The sequence below is a fragment of the Erpetoichthys calabaricus genome, chromosome 9, assembly GCF_900747795.2.
Source record: "Erpetoichthys calabaricus chromosome 9, fErpCal1.3, whole genome shotgun sequence".
Lineage (NCBI taxonomy): Eukaryota > Metazoa > Chordata > Cladistia > Polypteriformes > Polypteridae > Erpetoichthys > Erpetoichthys calabaricus.
The window spans coordinates 136837733-136865488 of record NC_041402.2 but is presented as its reverse complement, the minus strand read 5'-3'; the positions used below and the strand labels follow the sequence as shown (position 1 = coordinate 136865488).

The 27756-nt window shown below is 36.9% G+C and overlaps 1 protein-coding gene across 1 annotated transcript; it reads left to right on the top strand.

Moving 5' to 3' along the window:
- Positions 1–311: 311 nt before the first annotated feature.
- akna (AT-hook transcription factor) lies at positions 312–27598 on the top strand. The gene is made up of 22 exons (XM_028810226.2): positions 312–1027; positions 1591–2473; positions 4094–4391; positions 4814–4888; positions 9592–9748; positions 12777–12883; positions 13632–13691; positions 13804–13922; positions 15420–15630; positions 16482–16651; positions 16738–16872; positions 17562–17820; positions 18135–18232; positions 18562–18785; positions 18875–19043; positions 21089–21247; positions 23728–23828; positions 23909–24037; positions 24623–24724; positions 24816–24941; positions 25031–25160; positions 25533–27598. The coding sequence occupies exons 1-22, from the start codon at positions 601–603 to the stop codon at positions 25825–25827; spliced, it is 4434 nt and encodes a 1477-aa protein (XP_028666059.1). The 5' UTR covers positions 312–600; the 3' UTR covers positions 25828–27598.
- The last annotated feature ends 158 nt before the right edge of the window (positions 27599–27756 follow it).

Below are 27756 nucleotides of genomic sequence, written 5' to 3'. Positions count from 1 at the left end.
ACATGTTTTCTAACTGAACCCAGAAGTTTAAGAATGCACCATTTTACATACTGGCTTGACACCATACACGACCACAGTTTGTGCTAGAGGAGGTTTCTTGACTTACCAGTAGTGCTGCCTGCAGCCACTTATTTGCTTTCTAGACACACAGTGATTTGTGCTTCTTGTAAAACTGACCCATTTCTGTCATAGAACAAAGATGAAAAAATTACCCAGCACATTTGAAATACTACACAGCAAACTAAACTGGACAGCTAGGCTGACCTGTGCTCTGCACTCACTTCATTTCTTTCTTATTTCTCTTTAGGATTTGGTGCCACCCTTCCCATTCCACAACTAAATCTGTACATACTTAACTGAGACTATTCCATTCAGTTCTCCATGTGCATTGGGAGAAGGCAGATTTTCATCAGAAAGTAATTTGAACCCCTTCATTAGGAGGCAAACCGATTCTGACTCACAGCTGCTATGATAACAGAAGCCCCACTTGGCCCATGCTAATGTCTGTTATCTACCAATGAAGCGACACAAGCGTTATTGAGGCTGGGGGATCATTTGGGTCTTCTAGGAGCTAAATATAGCTCAACCCACCCCAAAAAAATGGCACACAAGGAAGGGCCCTTTGCTCCAATCTTTTCGGGGGGCACAATGAATGGCTTTCCCACTGTTGGGATGAGCTGGAGTTCTGTGGAAGGATTAGGAGAGGAAGAGGCAGAAAATGTTGCAGATGAAGATGATTTTCAGAGGCAAATGGATGAGAATGGGATAATTGGACTGGATAAAATGACAGAAGATTTTCCAGTGGAGTTGGAAGGAGAACTGGATGAACTAGGGACATTTTCTGAGGCAGCTATGTCTGAACCTAATGTTGGACCACCCAGAGTTACTAGAAGGAACAGTACGTCCGCAAGGTTTCAGCATGACTCCCTAGAAGACCTGAGTTACAATATCAGTGAACTGCAAGATCTGGAGCCCAATTTTCTGTCTCCTTCACCAGAGGATATTGCAAGTTTGGGCCAGTCACTTTGTGAGTACCTCATCGCTCTTTGTGGGATAGATAAAGGGAGGGTTAGGCAGAATGTTAAAATGTGAAAGTTTTAAACTTGGAGGCTGCAGGGAAAAGTGAATTGTATGTCCCTTAAATGCTAAGCCATCACAACTGTTTGTGTATGTGGTTCTCAGAAATTAACATCTGATTTTCTGACTTTGAAAGCAGTAAAAAGAGGAATTGTCATCTGTTGCTTTATCTCTGCTTCCGGAGTTACGCAACTTCACCTGCCACTTCTTGTTTTTAGCAGGGAGGCAAAACAAGTCTCACTGCAGATCAGAAAGCCTGTCCATTTTAAAGTATTGATGAGGTTTTAAATTGAGTTGGTCTATTTTGTCAGTTGTCATGTGCCTTAACATACTGGCTCATGACCTGCAGAAACATTGGTCTGAGCAGACTTACAGTCTATTGAGTGAGTAAAGTTGTTCCATGTAGTTGACTGTAGAGACTGATTTATAAGAAATTATAGGATAGAAAAGAATGCCATCTTTTCTTTTTCTCTTGATTATCTGTTCATTAACTGAGTTGCATTTTTTTCTTAGATGATCTGGAACTGCAGCATGAAAATGATGATCATTTGTTTGATGATGAACTCTCTGCAGATCAGGACCATATACAGATGGTCCCTCACCAGCATGGCCGTCCAGAGAGAGACCGCCAGCTGGACATGACTGAAGATGAGCGAGAAGCTGCTGGGTCAGAAGGTGGAGACCAGGGTCTGGATAGTGAAGGAGAGGATTTCCCAGACCTTCCATATGATGGACAACTGGATCAAGAGCATGAAGGCCAGATCTTTAGCCCAATTAACTCAATCGGTCATCTTTCTGTGGGCAATTCTGCTGAATTCTTTTTGGAGCAGTACGAGATAGACCAGATGACTCAGGACAATAGTGTTTTAGAAGTTCAAAGCACTAGGAACCAGGATCATTTTGATGGCCCTCTTGAAAATCTGCCTGTTATTGGCTTTCCAGTTAACAAAATGACAACTTCCACACCGAGGGTCACATTAAATCAGGCTCTCTTTAGCCATTTGTCCATGGAAGATCTAACCAATGGGCCTGATATAGATGCAGAGACGATTCCTGATACGTCCTTCACAGAGAGCTTAGAGGAAGTAAAAGGTAATAACAGCCAGATTGGTGGAGAAGGGAGTTTTGAACTGCGGCCTGAGCACGAGATGCCAAGAAAAGGGTCTTTGATACCTCTAGCAGATGAGCTCAAGAATGAAAAATATGCACTGCGACAACAAATACATCTTTTGTTACCAAATCCAAACATTATTGTTACCAAGGTTTTTCCCAACAAGGCTGTACCCAAGAATGTAAATCACATGATGAATTCTGATTCTCAGGAGCAGATACAAAAGAGTACCAATACACACCATTCCTCTTCAGGCAAGCCTGTTGTAACAGCCAACAACCTCAGGTAAAATAACACTGAAAACAGTTTGAATAATTATTGTGGCATTGCCAAGCTGGTAGATGTAGTAGGTCTGCATATTTTGTTCTATAGTTTGATTTGGTTTGATTCTGTGTGTATATACCCATACCCCAGAATCAAAGCCAGTCTAGTCCATATAAAGTGATTTGCCAAATTCAGTGTCTTTACTGATGCAATTATTGTATGAAGTTGTATGTTTAAGCTTTTGAATTATCTGTGTCAGATACTAAGCATAATTAGGTTTTAAAGACTGATCCTATCAGATACAAGGCTATGTACCTTCTCCATCATGCTAATTTAAAATGTTATATTTTTACCTGAGTCTCTCAGCTTTAGCATGTTGCACCATCATCCATGGGGTATGATCTAATTAGGTATCTCTATAGGTAAACCTTTACTTTTTTTCTCTTACATTGCTAGACCCAGTGTAGTATATCTTTAAGTAGAGTTTTCAGGATTGTGTGTGGTGCATCTTTATATGTTTTCCATATTGAAGCTTTGCATTTTCTGCTATGTGTAGTATGATATATATATTGGCCAAGTGTCTGATCCTGCTATTTTCAGTTTTATATACGTTTAACTACTTTGAGTTTGTTGCTGTCAAATTCAACTAATTGCCTCTCAAGGCCTACAGTCTGAGTTACGTATGTAGCATCCTGATTTTTTTTTGTCACAAATCTGTCTTATGTCTAATGGTAGGGACAACTCTTACTGCTCTAATTCAGAACAAGGTATTTCAAAGTCTAAATATGTATATAATGAAAATTTCTGAAAAGAAAAGACCAAGACATCTCAAAGATTTGGGGTACCATCAGCTATCCCATTTAATATAATTCTTCTGCTTCTTGGGAAAAAAAACTGCAAAGTAAAGTGCACATGAGTCCAAAGTGGCGCTCAGTTCTTCTAGTGACTCTTAAAGTTTAAATATGCACAATTTATTTGTCTGTGTGACTGAAAGAGGAAAGCACAGAGGCAGGGCTTGGGTGACATCAGGCGTCTTTTGATTGGTGGTGTTCTTCCTGCCCAAAGGTGGAAGTAAAGGAACGGTTAGGCTGCTGTGCTTCCTCTGTGTACATTTTACATCAGACCACTGGCAGATCAGTCTTTCAACAGAATTAAAAACACTATTTCCTACAATGCAAGGTATTAAACCAGGTCCAAAATACCACAAGGATGCATTTTCAAACAATTAACGTGTAAGTTTAATAAAACATTTGAAAGAGGCTTTATGTGGCTGGATAGCCTGACCAATAAAAACTGTACTTGTCACATTTTTGTTTGTTTTGAATGATAGTTTAATTTGTTCCTTGACAGTGAGACATGATGATTGTGATCTGAGGTACTTAATTATGTATATTGTGTGTTAACCTGAACCATTATTCTGTATTTGTATTCCTTTTAGTCTAATTATGAATGCAGTATTCTTTGGAATAGTGTATACTTGTATCTGTCCTGGGCTACAAGCGTTGACCTTGTTTTGAGGCCCTTTTATTAACAGAATATTAAATGCAGAAAACCTATTGGAGAGTGTTGTGAGTCAGTATTTATGTTTTGATATGTGCATAGTTTTTCCTAAAATCCTGAAGTGTAATCTCTTTGCTACAGGTATGGCAGGGGCCAGCTAAACCACCCAATTCCTGATGTTTCCAAAGTGGAACCAAGAATCCGCTTCCCCAAAGAGAACAGTTACAAGCCTCCTAAGGGCAGGGGCTCTCCCCAAAAGAGCACTGCAGGCAGCAAGTCCCCTCTAATATTTAAGTCTCCTGCTGAAATTGTGAAAGAGGTCCTCCTAAGCAACTCAGATGGTGACCCATCTACCCATAATTTCACAACAGCCAATGCCAAAGTGCCAGAGGAATTTAAAAGTCCTAAACAGGCCACCATGTTGGTCAGCCAGCTACAGGTAAATAACAATACATTTTAAGGTAATGTCTCATAGTTATTAGGAAAAATTTTCTGCTGTAATAGTTATTGCCTCATTAAGGCCCTGAATGCAGATCACCACTCTCAAGAGGAGCCTTAGCCTCCACTCCAGAGTCCACAGTTGGCTTGAGTGCCTTAAAGAATGATGGAGATCGTGATACAGACTGTAGAGTGTATTTCTCCAGTTTAGATTACTTCAACCTGTTGTTGTGCTTTGAAAGTACTTAATCTTAGGAGGCTACTGAGAAAACTTGATCTTCTGAATTTTCAAAGTGAGCTTTCTGGAATTTTATTTGCTAAAGTTAGTGCTTAATGAAGCAGATGGTTTGTCATTCCTTTTATCTTATTTATATTTTAAGATGATACTAAACTGAGAGGTGTTTGACTTTCCTTGTATTTCAGGAAGACTACAATCGATTACTAACGAAGTATGCAGAGGCCGAGAATACAATTGATCGTCTGCGTCTAGAAGCAAAGGTACTGAAACAGTTGGCTGAGGTGAACAAGCTTTTGTTCATCTAATTTTTTATTTATTTATTTATTTTAATTTTTTTTACATAGTCCTTATCTCAAAAAGCAGACCAAGTACTGTTCACTTACGTAAATTTACAAATAAATAATTGAAAGTAATTGAAATGTACAAAATAATGCAGTATTTACTGTATATACATATAACCACATATTCCTACTTAAATGAATGGTGGTAGAGTAATATGTGATTTCTGTGTACTGCTTCAAAAGGTGATTTAAAAAACATCAATCTAAAAAATTAAAATTATAGGAATACAGAATAAGTGAAGGTAACAATATCAGGTACATCTTGTGCTATTTGCACTATTGTTTATGCATTTTTAACCATTTTATTTATTTTTACATCTTAAGTAGTTTTTGTCAGTCACTGTAAATTAAATTAATTAGATCAAGACAAGTAAAGGATATGTCTTTTTGGCATCAGAGGAGAGGAAAACAAAAAAAACCCAGCATCAACAGCCTTCTGGGATGAATCCATAGTCTTTTTGGAAGAGTCAAAGTCTATCTAATCTAGATCAGTTAACTGCTATCTGTATGTGTAAGAGTTGTATCCTTTAACTGTTTCTAAATGGTTTAATTTAGGTTCCACAGTCTCGCAGTAATTAACACTTCTTTCTCTCAGGTCTAAAGACATGGTTTGATTACCTGAACAGACACTCTCTGAATTTGGAATTTACATACTGTATATTTGCCTGCAAAGGTTTTCTCCAAGGATTCCTGTTTTCTCCATTTCCCAAAGTTTTGTATGCTTAATGAACTAACACCTTTAAATTGGCTGAGTCATTTACCCATTCTATGTGTTAAACACTTGAACCTTTGCTAAGTTCTTGCAAAATAAAGCACATTATTGGGAAATTTTGAATTTGCACATTACATTTTGATACCATTACACTGCATATTTATTTACATTAAGAAGTCACCTTGAGATAGTAATGGTTTCTGACTAAGAAATTGGAACATATAATAATGAGCAGCCCAAACCATCATAAAAATCTAAGTAACATCTTTGAGTTCATAAAAATGCTGGTAGTCAGTCCATGCTGGTAGGCAAATAATTGACATACTGACAGATTCTTCTGCAGCAACCATTTTAAAATATTCTGGTGCTCCTAGTTACAAATTCTACAGCACATGTAATATGCATCAGAGATGAATTATTAAAATGTTTTTTGTCATAGTTTTGACAAGTAGGTGAAAATAAACATTGTATTGTGGAAAAAAATCTATTAAAAGACTTTCCTATTAAATATATTTATTGTCCTTTATAATGAATTTAAAACATAATTATTAAACAGCTTTAACAAGCCATTACTCTTAATTGGCAGTGTGCTTGTGTGCAAGCTTCATTATTTTTCATTGATGTGAAAATCAAATTTAAAAATGCAAGTCCCACATAGCATTCCTCCACATATTATGGATTTGCAAACCTTTTGTCTGTTAGGCTGACTCCTATTTCTGTTTTTTTAGTGTATATAGTCTCTAAATCTTATTTTGTGTTATTGATATGTCTATTTTACTGTGTAAGTATATGGAAGTTGTTACAGTGTTTATTTTATACAGAGCAGAGCACAATTTTGTCCGACCAACATGCAACACATTGCCATTCTCTGGAATTCTGTATATTATATAAAAAAATTAAAATACAGGTATATACTGTACATAGCGAAAGTACTATTATGGGGTCTGAATTCTGACTTAAAGTTGGCAATAGATTTATGTGTTTAAGTCATTATTGATCATGATTTTACCACTTTTAGGTTCATGACTGTTTCTGTGTTAGAATGTGAGTCTGTGGGCATGAAAATTGAAAAAACAAACACTCTATCCGAAATAAACTTGTGATAGTTATCAGCATTATAAAAATTGTTGAAGCTAGTTGATTTTGAGTAAAAATTTTCCAGTATATTTTGTGCTATAAAGATAATGATTTTTGCATTTTTCTGCATATCTATATGCTAACTGCAGCAGACTTAGAGAATGAGGATATGAATGTTTCAACAAAGTATGGTTCTTCCATTTCATTTCATGTCAGTCTGCAATGTCTTAGTACTGGTAATTACAGCTTTATGAAGGTAACACATATGCTAGACACATTTTTGCAGCGTTTTCAGAAAGAACACTATTTTGCATAAAGTAAGTAACAACCTTTGAATGTAATATGAGTAAGGAGCAGCAGGAAATTTACTGTACACGACTGGAGCTATTCTTACAAATTTTGATACTGAATAGCACCGTTAATGGTGCTATCAGCCTTGAAGTTCTCTATAATTCAACGTTAAGTTTGTATAGTGCAGTTCTGTATGGCCAGTGCTAATGGAAGGAGAACTATTTCAGGGGCTAGTGTGGACAATGGGATGACATTAGATTGTGTTACCAGATTTACAGATATTTGCTTTTAGAATTGGTTTACAGTTTTCCTAAAGTTAAGTAAGTGTAATTTGAGGGCTATTGTGAAGCTGTACATCTGGTAAAATATACTAAAGTCTTCTTGCCTAATGAGAAATAGTATGAGCTGCAGAAAAATGTTCTGGAACATCAGATGAATTGAAGGTGAAAAATTAAATAACATCCCAAATTGAAGTGAGTTTACTTGTCCAGGAATGCTAACGAGGACAGCTTCTAAAAGGCTTCTAGAGTAAAGATGACTCAGAATAAGGATGGACCTGCAGCGTTTAAGTGAGAGGGAAGTAATGAGCAAGTAGACAAGCAATCCCATCTAACAATTAATGTATAAGTGCACAGTATATAAAGTATACAGTCATGGCCGAAATTATCGGCACCCCTGGAATTTTCCTTGAAAATGCACCATTTCACCCAGAAAATTGTTACAATTACAAATGTTTTGGTATACACATGTTTATTTCCTTTATGTGCATTGGAACAACACAAAAAAACAGAGGAAAAAAAGCCAAATCTGACATCATTTCACACAAAACTTAAAAACCGGGCTGGACAAAATTATTGGCACCCTCTACTTAATATTTGGTTGCACGCCCTTTGGAAAAAATAACTGAAATCAAGCGCTTCCTATAACCATCAACAAGCTTGTTACACCTCTGAACTGGAATTTCCGACCACTCTTCTTTTGCAAACTGCTCAAGGTTTCTCAGATTTGAAGGGCACCTTCTCCCAACAGCAATTTTGAGATCTCTCCATAAGTGTTCAATCGGATTTAGATCCGGACTCATTGCTGGCCACTTCAGAACTCTCCAACGCTTTGTCTTCAATCATTTCTGAGTGCTTTTAGAGGTATGTTTGGAGTCATTGTCCTGCTGGAACACCCATGACCTCTGACGCAGACCCAGCTTTCTGACACTGGGCTCTACATTGCGCCCCAATATCTTTTGGTAGTCTTCAGATTTCATGATGTCTTGCACACAGTCAAGGCATCCAGTGCCAGAGGCAGCAAAACATCCCCAAAACATCTTAGAACCTCCACCATGTTTGACTGTAGGTACTGTGTTCTTTTCTTCATAGGCCTCATTTCGTTTTCTGTAAACAGTAGAATGATGAGCTTTACCAAAAAGCTCTACCTTGGTCTCATCTTTCACAAGACATCTGCCCAGAAGGATTTTGGCTTCCTCAAGTACATTTTGGCAAACTCCAGTCTGGCTTTTTTATGTTTCTGTGTCAGCAGTGGGGTCCTCCTGGCTCTCCTGCCATAGTGTTTCATTTCATTCAGATGTCAACTGATAGTTCGAGCTGACATTGTTGCACCCTGAGTCTGCAGAACAGCTTGAATATGTTTTGAAGTTGATTGGGGTTGTTTATCCACCATTCGGACTATCCTTTGTTGCAGTCTTTTATCAATTTTTCTCTTCCATCCACGTCCAGGGAGATTAGCTACAGTGCCATGTGTTGTGAACTTCTTGATTATGTTGCGCACAGTGGACAAAGGAACATGAAGATCTCTGGAGATGGACTTGTAGCCTTGAGATTGTTGATATTTTTCCACAATTTTTGTTCTCAAGTCCTCAGACAATTCTCTGCTCTTCTTTCTGTTCTCCATGCTTAGTGTGGCACACTCAGACACACAACAGAAAGGTTGAGTCAACTTTTCTCCATTTTAACTGGCTTCAGGTGTGATTGCTATATTGCCAGCACCTGTTTCTTGCCACAGATGAGTTCAAACAAGCATCATATGCTTGAAATAAAATGATTTACCCACAATTTTGAAAGGGTGCCAATAATTTTGTCCGGCCCATTTTTGGAGTTCTGTGTGACATGATGTCAGATTTGGCTTTTTTTCTGTTTTTTTTGTGTTGTTCCATTGCACATAAAGGAAATATGTATATACAAAAACATTTGTAATTGCAATAATTTTCTGGGAGAAATGGTGCATTTTCTGGGATAATTCCAGGGGTGCCGATAATTTCGGCCATGACTGTATGTAAGCTGAGTGGAGTAACAAGGTTTGTTTAATGTAATTTGCTCTCATAACCTCTTTTCTTTTGTTCTTTTAGACTCTTTGTGTGCAACATATGCCATGCAGTGTGAGCCTTAAACTTTCATAATTGGCCTTTTAAATGACTACCATAGTGTTCTATGTCACATTGTAATACCAAGGGATAAGTGTCAACCCTTTTTGTATCCATGTACCTAATGGCTCGTTCCATAGATAAATTGTGTTGTGTATTTTTTTTTTTTAGGTGAACCTTTATGCTGACCCACCAAAGCCAAGCCATAGCATCCAGAATGGGGTTGTTCATCAAGGGTCAAAGTTTGTTACTCTGACCATTCCTAAAGTGCAAAAAGCTGAACTGGGCCACTCTCCAGAACCATTACTTCAGCCATTTATAAACTCTGGTAAGTCTTTTAAACCTCTGCTTCTAACCTAAATAATATCTTTCACGGTGATGGCATGTCTTGTTTTAGGATCTAACTGAGAAAAAGTAGCTAATCAGGCTGTGCTGTCTATTATTAAGGCTGTAATCTGGGGTCAGGTAGCTTGGAATAGGGCCATACATGGTTAGTTGGTAAACTGACATAATTAAACATATTTCCTTTGTCTTTACTTGTGTACATATTTTTATGGATAGTTTCCAGCGGTTGTTTACAAATAACTGGCAGTATACTACTCAATGGTGTGACATTTATTAGGAAAACTAATTTAAAAATGAGGAAACCAAGCTTAAGTCAGCCAGATGGCCTCAGTATGTAAGTGAGATTGGCATCCCAAACTCATAACTATCTTCTCATTGATTAAAAAAAAAAAGTCAATGTATTGGTGTGCATCTGTCTAAAAAAGGAAAAATATTTGAAAACTTATTTTATGTTTACAAATTAAAGCTGTTACATGCATCACCGAATAAAGGACAATAGTGCAAATGAATCTCTCTTTTTTTTTAGTATGAAAATAACTAGTTTTCTATTTTTAAATATGCAGTTTGTTTTCTTCTGCAGGAAATCAATATCATACAGTATATATTATATTTTTGATGGCAGTTATCAAGCAAAAATTAAATCTATTCTTATTAGTTAAATTTTTAACAAAGGTAGTGCATCCTCATAACTAATCAGCTGGACTTTAATTTTTATCTACTTGGAACATATGCCTTTGCAGCATACATGAACATGATAGCTAAAAGCTAATTCTTTGTAGAATCCTACATTATGAATTCACCTGTCTGCATTCAAAGCATATAACCATGGCTTTGGTGTTTAAAGGTCTAGCTGTTTAACTAAACATCACATACATCTGCCTCACCTGTCTGTATTAAACTGTGTTGATCATGTAAAATGCAATGAGTTGTTTTAATGTAACGCACTGAAGCAAAAATCTAAATTTTTTTACCCTTAATTGTTTCAAAGTGATCCCCATTTTTCTGTTTTTGGTATATTGGTTTATAAAATCAAAAGATGAAATTCATTAATTAATAGTGTTTTGGGGATTATCTCTGATGCTTCTTGATTCCTGGAAACTGTGATCAAATAGTAGCCCAGTCAGAGTCTCTTTGAAATATGTATATTCTCCCTTTGTTCGCGTATTTTTTTTTCTCTTGGTAGATTAGTCATTGACAATAAATTGGCCCTGTCTGACTGAGTGTGTGTATGTTGCCCATGTGATGTACTAATATGCTGTCTAAGGAGGTTGAATGTCTTAAGCCTGTTGCTGTCATTTTAAGTTTGGAGTCCTTGAGAAATGTAAAATTGAATTAAGAGGGCTTGTTGAATAAGTGGAAGTGAGTACAGACTGATACAAATCTTATACTTGAACTGCACTCCTGATACCAATTGGCTCAGTGTGTTTACTGTAACTTGTTAAAAAAAAAAAAGAGTAGAATAGACAAAACCCTGAAATGCTTTCAGTAGATCAACGTACACTACCTGTCAAATGTTTTAGAACTCCTCAGTTTTTTTGAGTTTTTCTTCAAATTTAATTAGTTGAAATGCAATGAATGACCTAAAATGGTGAAAAGTTAAGCAATAAACTGCCAGAGGTTTCAATTTAAAGTTTAGGTCAGCAAAACCTGAAAACAAAGGAAATTTCAGAATATTAGAAAAAGGCCTTCTTCAGGAAACAACTAATAGGTTGCAACCTACAGATGTTCTACAACAATTAAAGTAAATTAAGCCCTGCAAGTTGAACCCAACAATTTCCACAGGTGTCTCAACTTCTGTTGATCACATAAAAACCCTGTATCTTTCTTAAAGCAGGGTTGGAACAGACTGTGTTACTACACCCTCTGAAGTACTACTTGGACAAGAGTACACTTTAGAAAGTTGTAAATTCCAGTGATAATGACAAGAAAATGACAATTAACAAATGAAATGAGAGTATTATTACCCTTAGAAGTGTAGGCCTTTCATTTAGAGAAATTGCAAAAAAAAAATCAAAGTGTCAGTGAGTAAAGTGTCCTATGCAATTCTAAAGCAATTGGAAGCTGGAAGAAACCCTGAAATGAAAAAATCTGGCAGACCCAAAGTCACAACCCAATCGGAAGACATATTTCTGAGGGTCACCAGCTTGCATGATAGGTGCCTTACAGTAAAACCACTTCAAGAACAGCATCAAGCACAGCTTAACAGTGGTTGAGAAAGCAAGTTTCAGTTTCTTCTATGAAGAGGAGACTTTATGCTGCAGGTTTGACAGCGTGAGTGGCAGTAAGAAAGCCATTCCTTAAAGGACAAAATAGAGCCTTGAAATACCAGCTGTGGACTACTGCAGACTGGAAGAAAGCCTTTTGGAAATGTTTGGTTCATCAAGCAGGTTGTTTGTACGCCATCGAGTTGGTGAAAGGATGGTTCCTCAGTGTGTGACACCAACTGTCAGACATGGAGGATGGAGTATGATGGTCTGGGTTTCTTTTGCTGGAGGCAGAGTTGGTGACTTGCACAAGGTGACTGGCATTCTGAATTGGAAGGGTTACAACAATTTGGCTATTATGTCAGCAAAAGGTGGATACTTTGATAAATCAAAAAATTTGAACAGTTAATGATTCCTTGACTTCTTTTATTTGCCTTGATTATTTGTTCTATGCCTTGATTTCATAAAATATTAAGACATTAAACTGCATGCATTTCCATAAAAACTGAAAAACTGAGGTGTTCTAAAACTTTTGACCTGTAGTGTACAGTACTTCTTAGCCAGATTTAATAGAAATAAAAGACTCTTTTTCTTGATTTGAAATTCACAAAAGGGGGAAATGGCACATTTAATCAAGTAGTGACTGTAATTAAAGTGAGAAGAAGAAAGCAAATGCAAGACTGTAGAGTCCAGGAACAGTAATTGGGTTTGATACTGCTGGCACATTGCAGATATGTGTCCTATTTAAGATAGCTTCTTAATAAAACATGATCTACCCTTTTATTTGCAATGATTATGTATCTCCAGAGCATCATCCTGCTGATTCACCCAGTACTCTGCAAAACCCAGAGAAGGGAAGGGGAGAACGGTTGGCACAGGCCCTAGCCACTTCTGTCAAAGAGTTCCAACATCAGGTGAGCTTGTAGTCAACATTCAGATGTTGTTTTGGATACAATCAATTCAACTATGGATTTTTTTTTTACTTGGCAGTATAACAGAAGAATTCACAATATAGAGGCAGGTGGTCATATAATTTAAAGTGAAAGTACTCTGTTGTCAAATGGACTGTCCAGAATATCTGTCTTAGTAAAACAAGACTTCAGAGTGAGGGGCTGTGGGCAAAACATTCAATACATCCTACTGTTTAACCAGTTTACATTTATTTCTACAAAGGAAAGACTGCTCAGTGCCAGCTGGAAAATGCTTTTTCCAGATCAAGACTCTTCACCAAATTAACTCTGTCTCAACCAATAATTTAATTTTCCTTAACAGTGCAAGCAAAAGCATCAGCCATCAAGGACCACTTAGGTATTAATGAGACAGAAGGCCAACCTGCCATTGCACTCTGAAGGGCTGCATGGTGGGCTGTTTGCCAGGTCTGTCTGCATTATCTTTGGTGTTTGTTGTGGTTATTAGGTCTGCACAAAGCCTTACCTGTGTGCCCGGCCTGATATAATACTTAACCATTTTTCTGTGTGTGTGTGGTTTTTTGTTTATTTATTTATTTATTTTTGTTATTGACTCATACATTAAGTGTTTTTCAAGGTCTGTTTTTTTTTTTTTTGCCTAAATAAAACACTAATTGCCTGTTTTGCTGTGGTTTGCCATTTGTCTTTATTTTGATTGCATTCCCCAGTGTTTCATCTCTTTTTGTTTTGTTAGGTGGACCAATTTGAGTCCTCAATTCAGTCAGGTCGGATGAGCCCTCATGAGCAGTTGCAGGTTTGTTCTGAAAGCCTTTTGTAGTTGGTCAGTACTGTCTGAGAAATAGGTTCCACACTTGATGAGTGTACCTCATTTACATCTGCTTATTTTTTTCCATGTTTGTTTTTAGAGATTCTGTAAACTGCGGCAAAAGCAGGAAGCTCTGGAGAGAGGGTACCTTAAATCTAGAGAGGAGCATCAGCATTTACAACAACAAGGCACAAAACTAGGGGTTTTTGACCCAAATAGGTGAGTTGCTTCTTTTTGCACAATAGAATACAAGAAAAGCATAGGACAAGACATGTTACATTAGGTTTATGGAGAGAGCCCCTCTGAATAAAATATTTGAGATATTTTTATTTTGTAACACTTTTCTGCCCCATTTGCCTTTACCAGCTGGGCCACAAGGAGTAAGGAGTATTTCGGGTAAATTGATGTGTTTTGCAGTTAATTAACATGAAGCTATGTATTTTAATATATTTTTATTATTCATGGTGCCAAAGTGTTGTGATATATTGCATATTGTGCAGACAAGCAAGCAAGAATTTTACTGTACTCTATGCATGTGACAAATCTACTACTACTACTACTACTACTACAAGTACTACTAAAAATAACAATTTCTTTATAATGTGGCTACCTACATTAAAGATATGGCCCCAAACAAAAACCTCAATCAATAAAAAAATTAATTGATATCCATAGTATAGAATTGTCATTTATGTTCAAACATTACAACATGTTCATAGGACCACTTTCTGAAATACTCTGTGCAGATCTAGTAACCACGCTGTAAGAAACTGTAGAGAGAAGAGCAACCAAATGAATCCATGGACCAGAGAATCTGTACTACTGCAGTAGAATAAAACTCTTTATTCTTGAGTTGAGAAGATTGCATAGAAATATATTCCAGATCTTCAAAATTATCAAAGATATGGGTAAAGCTTATCTATTAAAATTCATTCAGCTAAATAATGAATTACATACTGAAAGATATCAGTGGAAATTAAGGGGGAATCCATAGAAGATGGAACCCAGGAAGAATACTGTAGACTTTTGAGTCACAGTTAATGTGGAAACCATGGAAACTTTTAAAACTATCTAGACAAGATGTTGACATAATTTTGGTATTAGTAAACAAGATTAACATGGATTGAATTTACTTAACACATTTGTCAAATTTCTTATGGACTAAAAGGTTGCAGATGGTGAAAAATAGGGAACCAAAAACTACATAAAAATACAAAACCATGGGAACCAATTTAATGTTAAATATTTTAACAGACTAATTGGTCATTACTAAGTCTCTTGTCTTTTTTTGCATTAAGAGGCCTACCTTTTTTGCAATTATTAAGTTTGGTATAATGTTTCTAAACTGACTTGGAATGATGATAAATTCCATTTTGTGTGCTCACAAAATGGATCAATGAAATGCAGATTGAAGGTGCAATATATATAAAAAAAATTAGTGGGTTTTGTGCACTGGGTAACAGTGATATTTCTTTTGAATAAAATAAGTGCAGTTTGTAGAGGGAGGCAAAGTACATAATATGTTGGGGCAATATATGGGTTTATCACAACATTTTCATCTTCCTCTTCTTTCTCTTAAGCACATATGACAGCAGAGGCTCATTCACACTAGTGTCAAAAGTACTGTAACAGAGATGTGTAAATTATTTGAAATTATTGGCTTTAATATTTGGGTTAAAATATGTGTATGACCTGACATTCCTGCTTTATTCTCAGGGATATAGAAGGAGAGATCTTCCGACTGGGAATGCGCCTAGAGGATCTAAAGGACCAGATTGACCAAGCAATGCAAAGTCAACCATCCCCTGTTCCTCCCCCAGTTCCCCCTCTCAGCATGGCACTGTCATCTCTCACTGACCCCATGACACAGCCTCCTACACCTTCTGCTCAAATCCCAGTTCCTGCTGCACACACACCTCATCCTCAAGTATGAAGACATTTTTTTTTTATTCTTACTCCACCCTTGTTTCTGTTGTTGTTTTTTGTTGAGACATAGCTTTTATCTATTATAAAATAAGTCTTAAAAAGCTTATGTTTTCCTGAGAAAGCTTCTTTAAGTTGCAATATCTCTGATAGGTCTTGCACTGTGTTTTGACTGGCTAGAGTTCTATGACAACTTATTCAGCTCATAGGCTGAGGAGAGACCCTGCCTTTGTAGTGACATTTCTGTGTAGTTGGAGTAATGCTGTTGTTTCATGCTATATTTTGTCATTCCTGGAGAAGGCCGGAAATTTATAGTCATTTGTTCTGTCCTCCTTAGTAGTTTGCAGATTCAGAGTTTGGCCACAAGGTGGTGATCTTGCCTTATTTATTGCAAATTATTATTATTATTATTATTTAGTTGTTTACACTTGATCCAATGAAGAGAAACTAAAAGTATCATGTTATTCCTCTAGCACACAACAGTATTTTTGAACGTGCTACCAGGCATAGTTTAAAGAAATCTTAGTTATTAAGAGATGAGAGAAACAAAACTGGATCCAAGCTGTGGCAATCAGAATCACTTAAACTGCTTGAATTTTACCTGCAGAAAAGTTGCTAATTTTAAAAGGTACAGGATGATTTTTGTTAGAAAAGGAGGTGCCTGAAACTCATTTATCTTATCATCTTGTAATGAAAAATGGGATACAGATTTTCGAATAAATGGAAGCAGCTAAATAGCTGTGAATGCATAGAACAGTCTTTAAGCCCCTAGCTTTAATCACCTTTTAGAGAACTGGACACTAAAATAATCCTTTAAGTTGGCTCTGCACCTAACACATTAATTTCTATCCATAGAACTCCTGGCCAACACTGGAGCGTACAGCTGGCTCCAGCAAGACTGATGTGAGCTCAATCAGTGGAGACAGCGAGCCAGAAGAATCAACGCCTCATCCTGAACTTCTGCCCATACCTATAAGGCAAAAGCATCAAAAAGTAGAAGGGCAATACAGCACACTGCTTGAACAGTAAGCAAAAGCCAAAACACACCAATGAATGTTCAAAAAAATATTAGCAGCATTGTTTTAAGTTAAGTTACTTCTGTCTGTTTCAGCTATGATAGGTTTCGGGAGCTGCCTGAAATGATTTTACCAAAGTCAGAGCAGGATGAGTCCTCCGAATTAACTCCAAGAACAAATGAGCACCAAAAATCACCTTCTGTAGATGAAAGCACACCAACAATCCGTCCGTAAGTACATCTGCTTTGGTTATTTTACTCTTAATATTTCTGTCTTCTGTCTGTGCCCCATGAATCATGTAGGTAGATCATCATAATGTAAAGTATTTATTTCTACAACAGAGCATCCTGTGTTATTTTATCTGGTATAATTTATAAAGCTGTAATAATTATAACTGATAATTCTGTACTAATGTTATCTGTTAATTTTGTTTTCTATCAGTATTTATTTATTTATTTATTTATTTATACTGTATCAATTAATTAATTTATCTCTAGTCTCAAAATATTACTGCTGTGTTTTTTTTTTTTGTTTTTTTTTACCTCGATCTAGAGTACGTACTGTGAAACATTGTTTATTGGTATTATCTTAAAAAGACACCAATTTATGAAATTATACAGAGTATGGAGTGATGTGTCTGTATTTTTTCACTTAGGTGGATTTGTTGTGGTTGTGCTTTTTATTGTAATATTTGGATGCAGTGTTGCAGTTGGATTGTAGCATCATCTTTGGCTTCATCTCAAATAAGAGTCACACTTGATTTCTCTTGCTTGAGATTTTACTGTTTTGTTTTCCTAAGTACCATACTGCTTCTGTATGAAAGGTCATTTCATCATACACTGCCTGTAAGGTGTATGCCTGTTTGTGTGTATTTCCTTGACCATACAAAATCTGCAACGCCTCTCTTCTTTCTTCTTAGAGAACCAGTAGAAATGAAAACAGACCCTCCGGCTTCTACTCCTGACAGATTAAGAGATTGGCCAAAACTAGTGGATGCCACAACATCTCCATGGAACCAGTCAGTTAGTTCTCATAGCAGAGAACCTAAGAGAGTTAGAGCTTCAAAACCTGAACTGGGTGTTTCTCGTCGATCTAGTATAGCAAGAGAAGACAAGAATAAACCCTTGGATTTACAACCACAAAATGCTACTACTCATATGAAGACTGTATCTCCACAGGTGAGAGCTAATCTGTGCTCAGCCTTTATAGATTATAAAACTTTCTTTTCTAAAAGCATGTTTTTAGCAATCAATGAACTTCCTTTTTGAACATAAAAATATGTAATTCAGTCTCGTATTAAGGTGAATTCCTAATGATTGAGATCAAGGAAGGAATAGTGACTTCCTTACTAGTGAAATCTGTTAAGTTTATGTAATAGGAGACAAAGTGATCATTGATTTCTGTGGAATACACTCTGCCAACTCACCATCCAGATCCCTTCTTAAAAGAAACCACAGTTCCTTTATCAGTCTTGTTATTTCTACTTTTTCAGGAGCGCATTTTATCACCAGAGACAGATAGTGGCTTCATAGGATCGGAGTGCAGTCGCTTCACTCCCGCAGTTCACAGCCCTGAGCATCTGAAGTCAAGGTATTTAGAATCATAATAACTCCCGAATCAAAGGTTTTGAAACTGAGTAGTGAAAAAGTTCAGCAGAACTGTAGTTGTTGTCATTAATACTAATTGTGGGTGGAGTTTGAGTGTGCATCCATTGGCATGTGAGAATTTAGTTAATGGAGAAAAGAACTGGAGTTTGACTTTATTGATTAGGTGTTGTGTTACATTTTCTCTTAGTGTGCCAGTTTTCTTTTTTAAAAAAAAAAAAAAAAAAGTCATTTCTTGCCAAGTGTTAGGCTTTGGTTTGAAGCTTTGTTTGTGTTCCTCTATCTTCACTTTGTATAATATTTGTTATTTTTCAGACTTGTGCCTTCTCGCTTCACCAGGCAGGTTGTCTCCTCTAATTCCTCTCTTCGACAATCTTCCCCTGAGATTCCACAAAGAAAATATAGTCAGAGTACATTGCCCCCAAAAGCAACTCCTGTCACTCGGAAGCAAAGAAATAACATGGACCTCTCTGAAACACGTTATCCAGAGCCCTGGGTTGAAAATAGGGTCAGCGAGTTCGGGCATGACTCCACTGTCTGTGAGTAGCATTAGTGCTGCTTCTTTCCTTTTTACCTTTTTTTGGGAATTATGAGTCATTACTGTTTTCTTTTTCTCTTCTATTTGCAGCTCCAAGTGAATCAGAGAGTGAAAGGCAGGGAGCAGTCCATACTAGCATCTGGCCTAGGAGTAAATGGCAAACTAAAACGTTTCCCACATCTGTCTCCTCACGCACTTCTCCCCAGCGCATGAAAGCTCAAAAAGTCTCAGAGGGGACTGAACTGGGCCCAGTCCACCAGTAAGTCTTATGTTCTAAGACCTAATCCTTGTGAGGAGGTTGTGGTCCCATTCTTCCTGTGCAAAGTGAAGTCTGATGGTACCCCAGTAGGTTAACTTTTAAGACATGATGACTGAGTTCCTTTGCCTAGTCCTTGTACTTCACGTAAACTATACAGAGATAATTCTATGTCCTGACATGTTTAAAAAATTTATTTTTTATGGTGAAGTTTGTGGTTTGGCACAAAATAATATGAAACCAGATTATAAGAACAACTTAAGTGGACAAGTAAACAAAAGAGGCCCTGACTGCAGGACAAGGATGCTTGCATGACTACTTCACTTCTATACTTCTTTTTACCTCCTAACTGTCAGCCTATATTTTTCAAAACCAATGAGCTCTTGATTTTGTCTTTTCTACTGCAAGTCTGAGACTTGCTAGCTTACAACATTCAGTTTATGTCATGGTTCAGGTTGTTTACCATGTTTCTAAGTCACTGCTAGGATGAGAGGTTGTCTAGGTTAGGGGTTTATTTTTAAAACTGCCACACACCAGTGCCTCCTAGAAGTCCCTTAATGCATTTCACACTGATCATTGGGTCTTTAGTAAAAAGCTATGGACTAAAGACTGTTGTTTTCAGTAGATTTGTTCAGGCTATGCTATTATATATTTACAGAAAAAGACACAGAGCTTATTACTGAAAGTGACAAACATCCTCCCAACAGTGGCACCTTTGAACGCATAGATGAGAGCTATGTGATATATCATAGGATCTCAAACATTCCTAAAAGCAGGAGTTGTTCTTTGAGGCTCACTGTGTTTTAGGGTTGCTCATGCACCTAATATGGCTGTCACCAATAGTGGCTGGTGGTCTTTCAAACAGGGGAAGCGCAATTTAGTCCTGCATCATATAATCAGTCAATGATTTCATCATTGTTATGAAGTTATTGCTGATTCTGAATGAAGTAGCCATGATGGTGAACATGGTGTTGCACACTCTTTGCAACAACAATATAAATACATATATGAATAATTTTTTTGTGACATTTTTTTTTGGGGGGGGCTTCCCTTGTAGTCTTGGAGCAGTGTCCTTTGGCTGTCACCCACTGGTGCCTACCTCCTTATGTCCCAAACCAGATTCTAAAGATTTACATTTTTCTTTCATTGAGAAAGAATAACTCTTTCTGGGGCACTTCTGTAAGGATTCCAGAGCCATTGAAGCTCTGGCCCGCTGCCTAGTTGGGTCACTCCACCGACATTTACAAAAAGTAGCATGAAGTTCTGTGTTAGTTAGACTGTGGCCATTTTCTTAATCCTTTATAATTAAGTTTTAGATCTCTTAGCCTTGAGCTGGTTCCAAAAATGTAGTCCATGCAGACTGAGCCTCCAATACTAATGTTAAACTTGATCATTTAGATTTTTTTACCTTTAAATTTTTCACCAATGGCTTATAAAGAGCTGTTCTCTTAACTGCAGCTCTGCCTTCTGTTGCACTATAATGCCCTCTTGGACTTTTATGTTTATTCAGTGTGCTGTTGCCCTGTGACTTTGTTAGCAAGTATTTCTAAAGTGATCAGCTTCCTTAAAGAAGAGAACTTGGTGCCTGGCAACTCATAACAAAGGAGAGGTGCTGCTAAAGTCCAGGATGTTAGAATTTGCTTTTTGAGGAGAGAAGATAGGTAGGCACAAAGTGGACAAAGCAGACTAACAGGAAAACATATATTAAGTGGCTCCTACAAGGAAAGTTTCATTGGCATCGACTAACGTTTTCACTAATAACTATGGATGGTGTACCAAGTGACTTTATAATTGACCCGGAAATACACTCATCATCCAACCTGCTGATCACAGGTAGAGCTAAGTAAGTATGAGATGTACATAACTGGAGAAGAAGTTTGCATGGAGAAAATGATTAGCTTCTTGAATATGCAGGGAGCTTATGGGTATATTAATTCTAATTGGCCACATTAGATAGACGGAGCTAATAAAAAGTCTGGAGAATGAGGTTACTTGCGAACATTGGTCATGAAGTTTTTAAAAAGTAAAATGTATTTACTGTTTCTCAGAGAGGCAATCCAGGCTTTGCAGGATGAGGTATCTCGGATCAAAGAAAAGCTAGAAGAAAGTCTACGTTGGCCCAGACCAGATTCTGGCAGAGCAACCTTACCTACTAGCAGGCGAGCTGAACGTGAGTTTGGGCGCAGACAAAGGTCATCAGTTTTAAGGTAAGCTTCATCAGAAGGGTACAGGAATTTCTTAACTATGCAGGCTGTTTGGATAGCAGAGATTTCCACGGTGATCATTTTAAAATTCACAGAGATAGCTGACTCTTCTCTCAACTCCATAACACTTGAGGTTAATAATAAAGGTTTTTATTCCTTTTATCTGATTTCTTGAGGCCAATAAACATGTCCTAGACTTCTTATCTCTTGGAGTACCTTTTACTGTATCCGTTTACTTTTGGAGTGATAATATATAAAGAATGTCTAGTAGAACATATCACATTGTACAGCACTTGTCATTCAGTATTTTGTATTATACAGCATTTTGCTACCAAACCAAACATAAACCAATGCTATAATTTAAAATGATTAATTAATTTATTAATTTATTTATTCAATCAAGAAAAAACTGATGGTAGATCTATAAAGCTTTCAGGCAGCAGCAGTACTAGCTAATGTGTCACCTTTGTGTTCTGTCTATTTTCTAACTCATTTGTCCAGTCCAGGGTCACATGGAGCCAGCACCATGGCATTTTGTCCTTAGATGATAATAGCAAATTACAATAAATAACATGATTAGCATGTCTTTGGGATGTTGGAAAGAATGAGTACCCAGAGTAAAACCCACACAGTCTAGGAGAGGATGTACCAAAAAATAGGCAATAATTTTAAATTGGAACACTGAATGTTTAAAGACCGAGTTAATATATTATTTGACTATTTAAGTAATGCTATAATATAATTTAATGTTATTCAGAGCTTGGTGACATAAATAACAAAGAAAGGTCTTTCTGGGCTTTTTCTGATAAATCAGTTTATTTAAGCATTAAGATGGCTGCATCAAGACAAATACTTTTAATGCTTAGTTTTCAATAGTGGCTATTACTTGTGAGTTTTAGATTTTATTAGATATAGACCTTTGTAGACCTTTACTCCGTTGAGTTTTCAGTAGCTAGATTGATTAATATTCTACCAAAGAGTGAGGGTCCCCCATAAGGTTTTGTGGTGAGTTGATTGATTCATAATAGAAGAGTGGGTTGCTTCCAGGTTTACTAGAAATGGAGCTTCATGGACTAGAAGCAATTTATAGCCAGTTTTATATGGATCAGCAGTAAGCAATAATAAGATTGATATATTTGCCTTTTTCTGCCTGACATATCTGCCTTTTCATGGACTGGCACAAAATGTTTATGGACCAGTGCTGATCCATGGGAAACAGTGGCTTAAAGTACTGGAAGAAGTGAATTGCTGGTCTGCTGGTTCCCATCTGTTTGCAGTCAAGCTGCTAGGAAGACTTCATAAAGCAGAAGAAACATGCTGATAGAAAGGCTCCTGCACGTGCCCAGCTGGACATTAGATGCCCGCTCAAGCAGCTTATTACAGGAAGTAACTTTCTACCCGCATTTCATTAATTTCATATTGGGAATTTGTTCGCCTTTGGTAATGGCTATCGAAGGTGAAAAAGACAAAAATATGTATATATACAAGTTGATGTAACTGATTTCAGGCTAAAATTGGAACCGTAGTTTGTCACACAGAATATTTCTCTTTTTTTAAGATAGACAACTTGGCAGATTTACAAATACTTTTCAATGGGAGATTTTGAAATTTCAAAACTTCGTAGTGAACAATCTATTTGAGATATCTCAATGAAAATTGAACTGTCTTGACAAATTTAATTGAAGAATAAGCGTGTCCCATCTCAACAATATTAATCCTCTGGGGTCCGAGTTGTTTCATGCGGACAGACAGACAGATAGGCCTGGGCTATTGCCATAGGTGCTTCATGCATTATATGCAAAGTAGCTTAGGGTGCTTTATGTGCGAGTCTGATTTAAAGCAGCATGATAATGTGGATGTATAAAAACACTGCTGTGATTCAACTATAAAGCCATCACAGGTAAAATGCACAAAATCACGCAACACATTTATTTTTGTATACTATAACATACGCAGAACTTTATTGGTTGCAAGATTAGACAATTGTCAGTTTGCATTCTTTTAATAGAATGCTTGGTGTAAATTAGATGCAATTTTATGTTATTCAAGTTTTGTATAACATGACAGTACTTCTTGAGCATCAATCCAGATCCTAGTAGTACAGGCACAATTTTATATAAACTCTCTTCACTTTTTTTTAGTAGTAATGTTTCCATTTTGAAAAATCTAATAATGGCTACCTGCGGTGGGTTGGCACTCTGCCCGAGATTGGTTCCTGCCTTGTGCCCTGTGTTGGCTGGGATTGGCTCCAGCAGACCCCCGTGACCCTGTATTCGGATTCAGCGGGTTGGTAAATGGATGGAATAATGGCTACAGGGAAGTAATTAAGATTCTATGAGAAGCAGGTTGTACAAATAACTAATATTTCACAAATTTATTTTTAAAATAAATAATGAGAAAACATTCTAACATGTTGTCATACAGCATAATGTATAAATTTCATTATTTTATCTCAAGCTTAATAGTGTTCTTTTCTCTTCTAGTGAATCTCCCGAACAATTTCAAGATGTGCTAGCACATGCAAAGAAACCAGATGATCAGTGGCATCCTAGCAGCCTTCGTGCAAGGCATGAACTTGAAATCAGTAAGTGTTCTATGGAAGTCAGGTGGATATTTTGCAATGTGCTAAATCTCACTCATAATTTTTCATGAATTTCTTTATAGGCAGTGATTCTGATCATTCTCAGCCTGCACCCAGAACACAGTCTCCTAGACCCACTCCAGCAGAAACTTTCAGACAGCCTTTAGGGTCTCAGAGGCTGGACACAGTCACGTTCAAAGGACCCTACACAGGTAGAACTGTGACAGCATATTTTTATGTTTCTGTCCTGGGTGACCTCATTTCCCCCATCTTAACATAGTATTTGCCATCCTGAAGCTTTACACTTAATAATAATAATAATGTAAGGCATGTTGTCAGCTTAGATTTGTATTTGAAATTGTCAACATGTGGTAACATGACCAACTCTAAGTCATTGCTCTAAAGCCTTTTTACCTAGCACATATCAACCTGATAATCAAATGTCGCGACAAGCACTTGAAGTGTTTTCATTTGAGAAAGTTTGGAGGTTTTGATTTAAGAGTTTTGAGAGGGCTACCATATGTGATTATTTTTGAAAGACTGACGAAGCAAGTTTCTGGAGAAGTTTTGATAGCCATATTTTAGAGTGCCTTCCAATGGGACAGGGATAACCCTAAATAATCACGGAGGCTGGAAACAAGGGGGGTTGAGGGCAGTTGCCAGCTCATGATGACTCACGTCAGAGAGGAAGGAATTCCGTTAGAGAGGGTAGAGATAAAGTGCAGTTTTTATTTGTGCCACTGTACTGGATTGCATAGTTTAAGCTAACCAACTGCATTCTAATTCTGTGTCATCAGGAAAAGAGTATTCTGTGCTTGTGCCAGGGCTTTCAACTAGCAGAGGCAATCAACACTCTACAGCCTGTCGAAACTGTAGCACTGTGGAAACCCGCAGACGCAGTAAGACATTCATGACACATCTTTTATAATATAAATGGTATGTTTTTTGTGTATACATGTCAAGTTCTTCCCCTTTGGTATCTTGTTTCAGGCAGTGCTGGTGTGAGATCTGTAACCGATGAAGCCTTTGCTAGCACCACTCAGCCATGTCCACAGTGTCGCAGAGAAAGGCAGCAAAATTTTCATGGAAGTACACCTGCTAACCAGACTAACTCTGGTATGATATGATCCTAACCTGTCAATCATTTGGTATTTCTATCTCCATTAGCCAAAACCTTTATTTTATTTATTTGATCTATTTATCAGCAAATTCCCCCGCAGACGGGATTCCTGGCTCTCCTCTATCTAATTCTACTAGGAGTGAGACACGTCCCATGTTCATTGCTGGATCTCCTTTTCCCTTCGTCAGCTATGTGCCTTACTCACCCACTATTCTGTGAGTAGGAATCTTCTAAAATATTAAAGGGATTTTTTTGTGGTCCATTCAGAAATAATGAGAATTTATTTAATATTCTGTAGAGAAAGTTGTGTCTAGGTTTACAATATTGTCTGCTCTCATTTGAAGACATATTTGGAGATCCGGTACCCATTTACTTCCCATTAATAGCAGAGATCTTGCTCAAATGTTGCAGACAAAGAAGTGACATGACTTTTAGGTTTTATCACAGTAATCTCATCCACATAGTTACAAGCTTCATACAAATAAATAGACAATGGTTTGGGCTTGTGTAAAATGGATATTTCATTGTATCATATCCTGAGTTTTCCCCATACTCCTTGACTTTGTTTAATCTCTTGTCTTTATTAGGTATTGCCCTCCTACTTCCTCAGAGGTTGCTGATTCCTCTCCAGAGTCTCGCCTTTATCTCCCTACCAGCTACAGTCTGATGCAGATAAATCCTAAACTGGATGTCGGGTTTCAGCAGCCACGGAGGCACAGGTCATTCAGCCTGGACTCTACAGGAGTTGATGCTCTTAACCTCTCCCTTGGTCAGGCCATTGAAGCAGCATGTCGGTTGAAGCTGACTAGCAATCGTATGGCACGCTCACTTACAGCTGATTTAGACCACTGTCGGGTACTTCGTAAATCCTTGCTCTATTAATATTCTCTCAAGATGATGATTAAACTTTGTGTTTTTTTAATTAGTTGCATTTTAGAAAGGGAATTCAATTGTGTAATTTAGATTCTACATTTCTACTTTGTCAAAAAATGAAAAATTGAGGCAGTCAGTGATGCTGATATTGGAGCTACATTTAAACATACTGTAAATATTTTTGAGGAAAGGTAATTGTTGTTTTTTTCTGCTTAAGAAAAGGCTGTTCATGTATGTTTTATTTAATTTACTACTCGGACGGTAGATGTCCCAAATGTTCTGTTTACCCGTTAGCCATTAGAATACCGTACATCATAAATTAAACCAGACGGTTGTGTATACATTTAAGCCATTGGGATTTCAGAGCAGTGGGTCTTTAGCTTCTAGAAAATACTAACAATAGAAAATCAGCCGACATAGTAGATCTCTTGATGTCAGTCATATCCTGTTTGTATTATACAGTGTATTTTCTGATGTAAATGATTCTTTGAAAACAAATGAACATTACGGCCTTGCTGTGCTCTCTGGCCTAACCCTATATTTAGCACACACATGGCACTTTGAAGAAAGGAAGCTTTGAGACTTGAACAAGGCACAGTAAAATAAAGATTTACACTCAGGATTTCACAATAGCCAGAGACAAGCCTATGTCTTGTAATTGTTTTTTCTACCTGATTTGTACATCTGTGATTTAAAAGATGTACTTGCTTCAAAAAAAACTATAACTTTCTGTATTATTTTATTTTTTAGTTTGTGCCACATATGTTTACTAGAGAATTATTTACTTTAACTTCAAAAAGCACAACTTGTCTATTAGACAAACAGACTTCTTCTGGTATGCCTGCTTTAAGTACTAAAAGAGCTCCTTGATCAGATGTTGGTAAGCCAGTTCCTAGAGAGCCACAGTTACTACCAAGTTTTAAGTGTGTGGCTTGTGTTGTGCTGCTTTCCTAATTGCACTTGTTATACTGGCATGATTCTACACACTTTTTCCAAATTTAAAAGTTCATGTCATATTCTATGCTTTTTCAGAAATTAAGCAAGCATTGATTCTCTTTGTGATATTTACTTCACCAAAATGCAGAATGTCTACTTGACCTACACATTAGTTTGTTTACAAACTTTTAAAAATATGGGAAGTTATTAAAGCAGCTAATTTATCGTCATCAAAACAAATACCTCATGGCAGAACCAGATTTTCTGCTTAGTAGAGAAAAGTCAAAATTAATTTGCAAAACATTTAACATGTTGTTGCACTACTCCAGATTATTTTTGAATTCTTCCAGACTGAGTGAAAAATATTAAAAAAAAAAAAAAACATGAAATCTGAAGGAGTTCTGTTAAAAGCAACAGTTAGCCTTAATTAAAGTGACATACAGTAATGAAAACCTGCACTGACTTGTGGCTCCCTGGGACATGGCTCCAATTCTGCAGTCCTTCAATAGTAGTAGCATAGCTATCTAAATGTGCTCCTTCTCTTTATCAAACACTGGGCCAGCTCATTTTATTAGGCATCAGGTATATTTTCTAAATAAGCTTATTTTTAGTTGTGACTTTACTAAATGAGTTTAGTTAAATTATAAAGTGACTATAAATCTTACTAAATTTATTTATTAGATGGTTTACCAAACAAGTTCATTGTTTGACTATGTAGCTCTTGTTAGATAAGTTCCTTTTTCACATACAAAATACATCTCATAAAATGAGTTGCTCTTTCACTAAGAAATTAGCTCTCTTAATAGACTGTTTCTTTTTCTTACAGTTAAGTAGGTCACTGGCTTATTTTGAAATACGGTCCCATACCTGATAAGTTTGAATTTTTCTCTGAAGTAAGTTCTCCCTTCTAAGTGAGTTTCTTTTCCAGTAAAAGATTTCTCCATTTTCACAATGAAGTAAGATCTCTTATTATTTCTTTTAGCACAATGAAATAATATCTTG

Coding starts and splice junctions, on each gene's coding strand:
- akna (XM_028810226.2), top strand. CDS start 601: ATGGCACACAAGGAAGGGCCCTTTGCTCCAATCTTTTCGGGGGGCACA. Junction 2,474..4,093: donor GTAACAGCCAACAACCTCAG/GTAAAATAACAC, acceptor TCTTTGCTACAG/GTATGGCAGGGGCCAGCTAA. Junction 25,161..25,532: donor CCTTACTCACCCACTATTCT/GTGAGTAGGAAT, acceptor TGTCTTTATTAG/GTATTGCCCTCCTACTTCCT.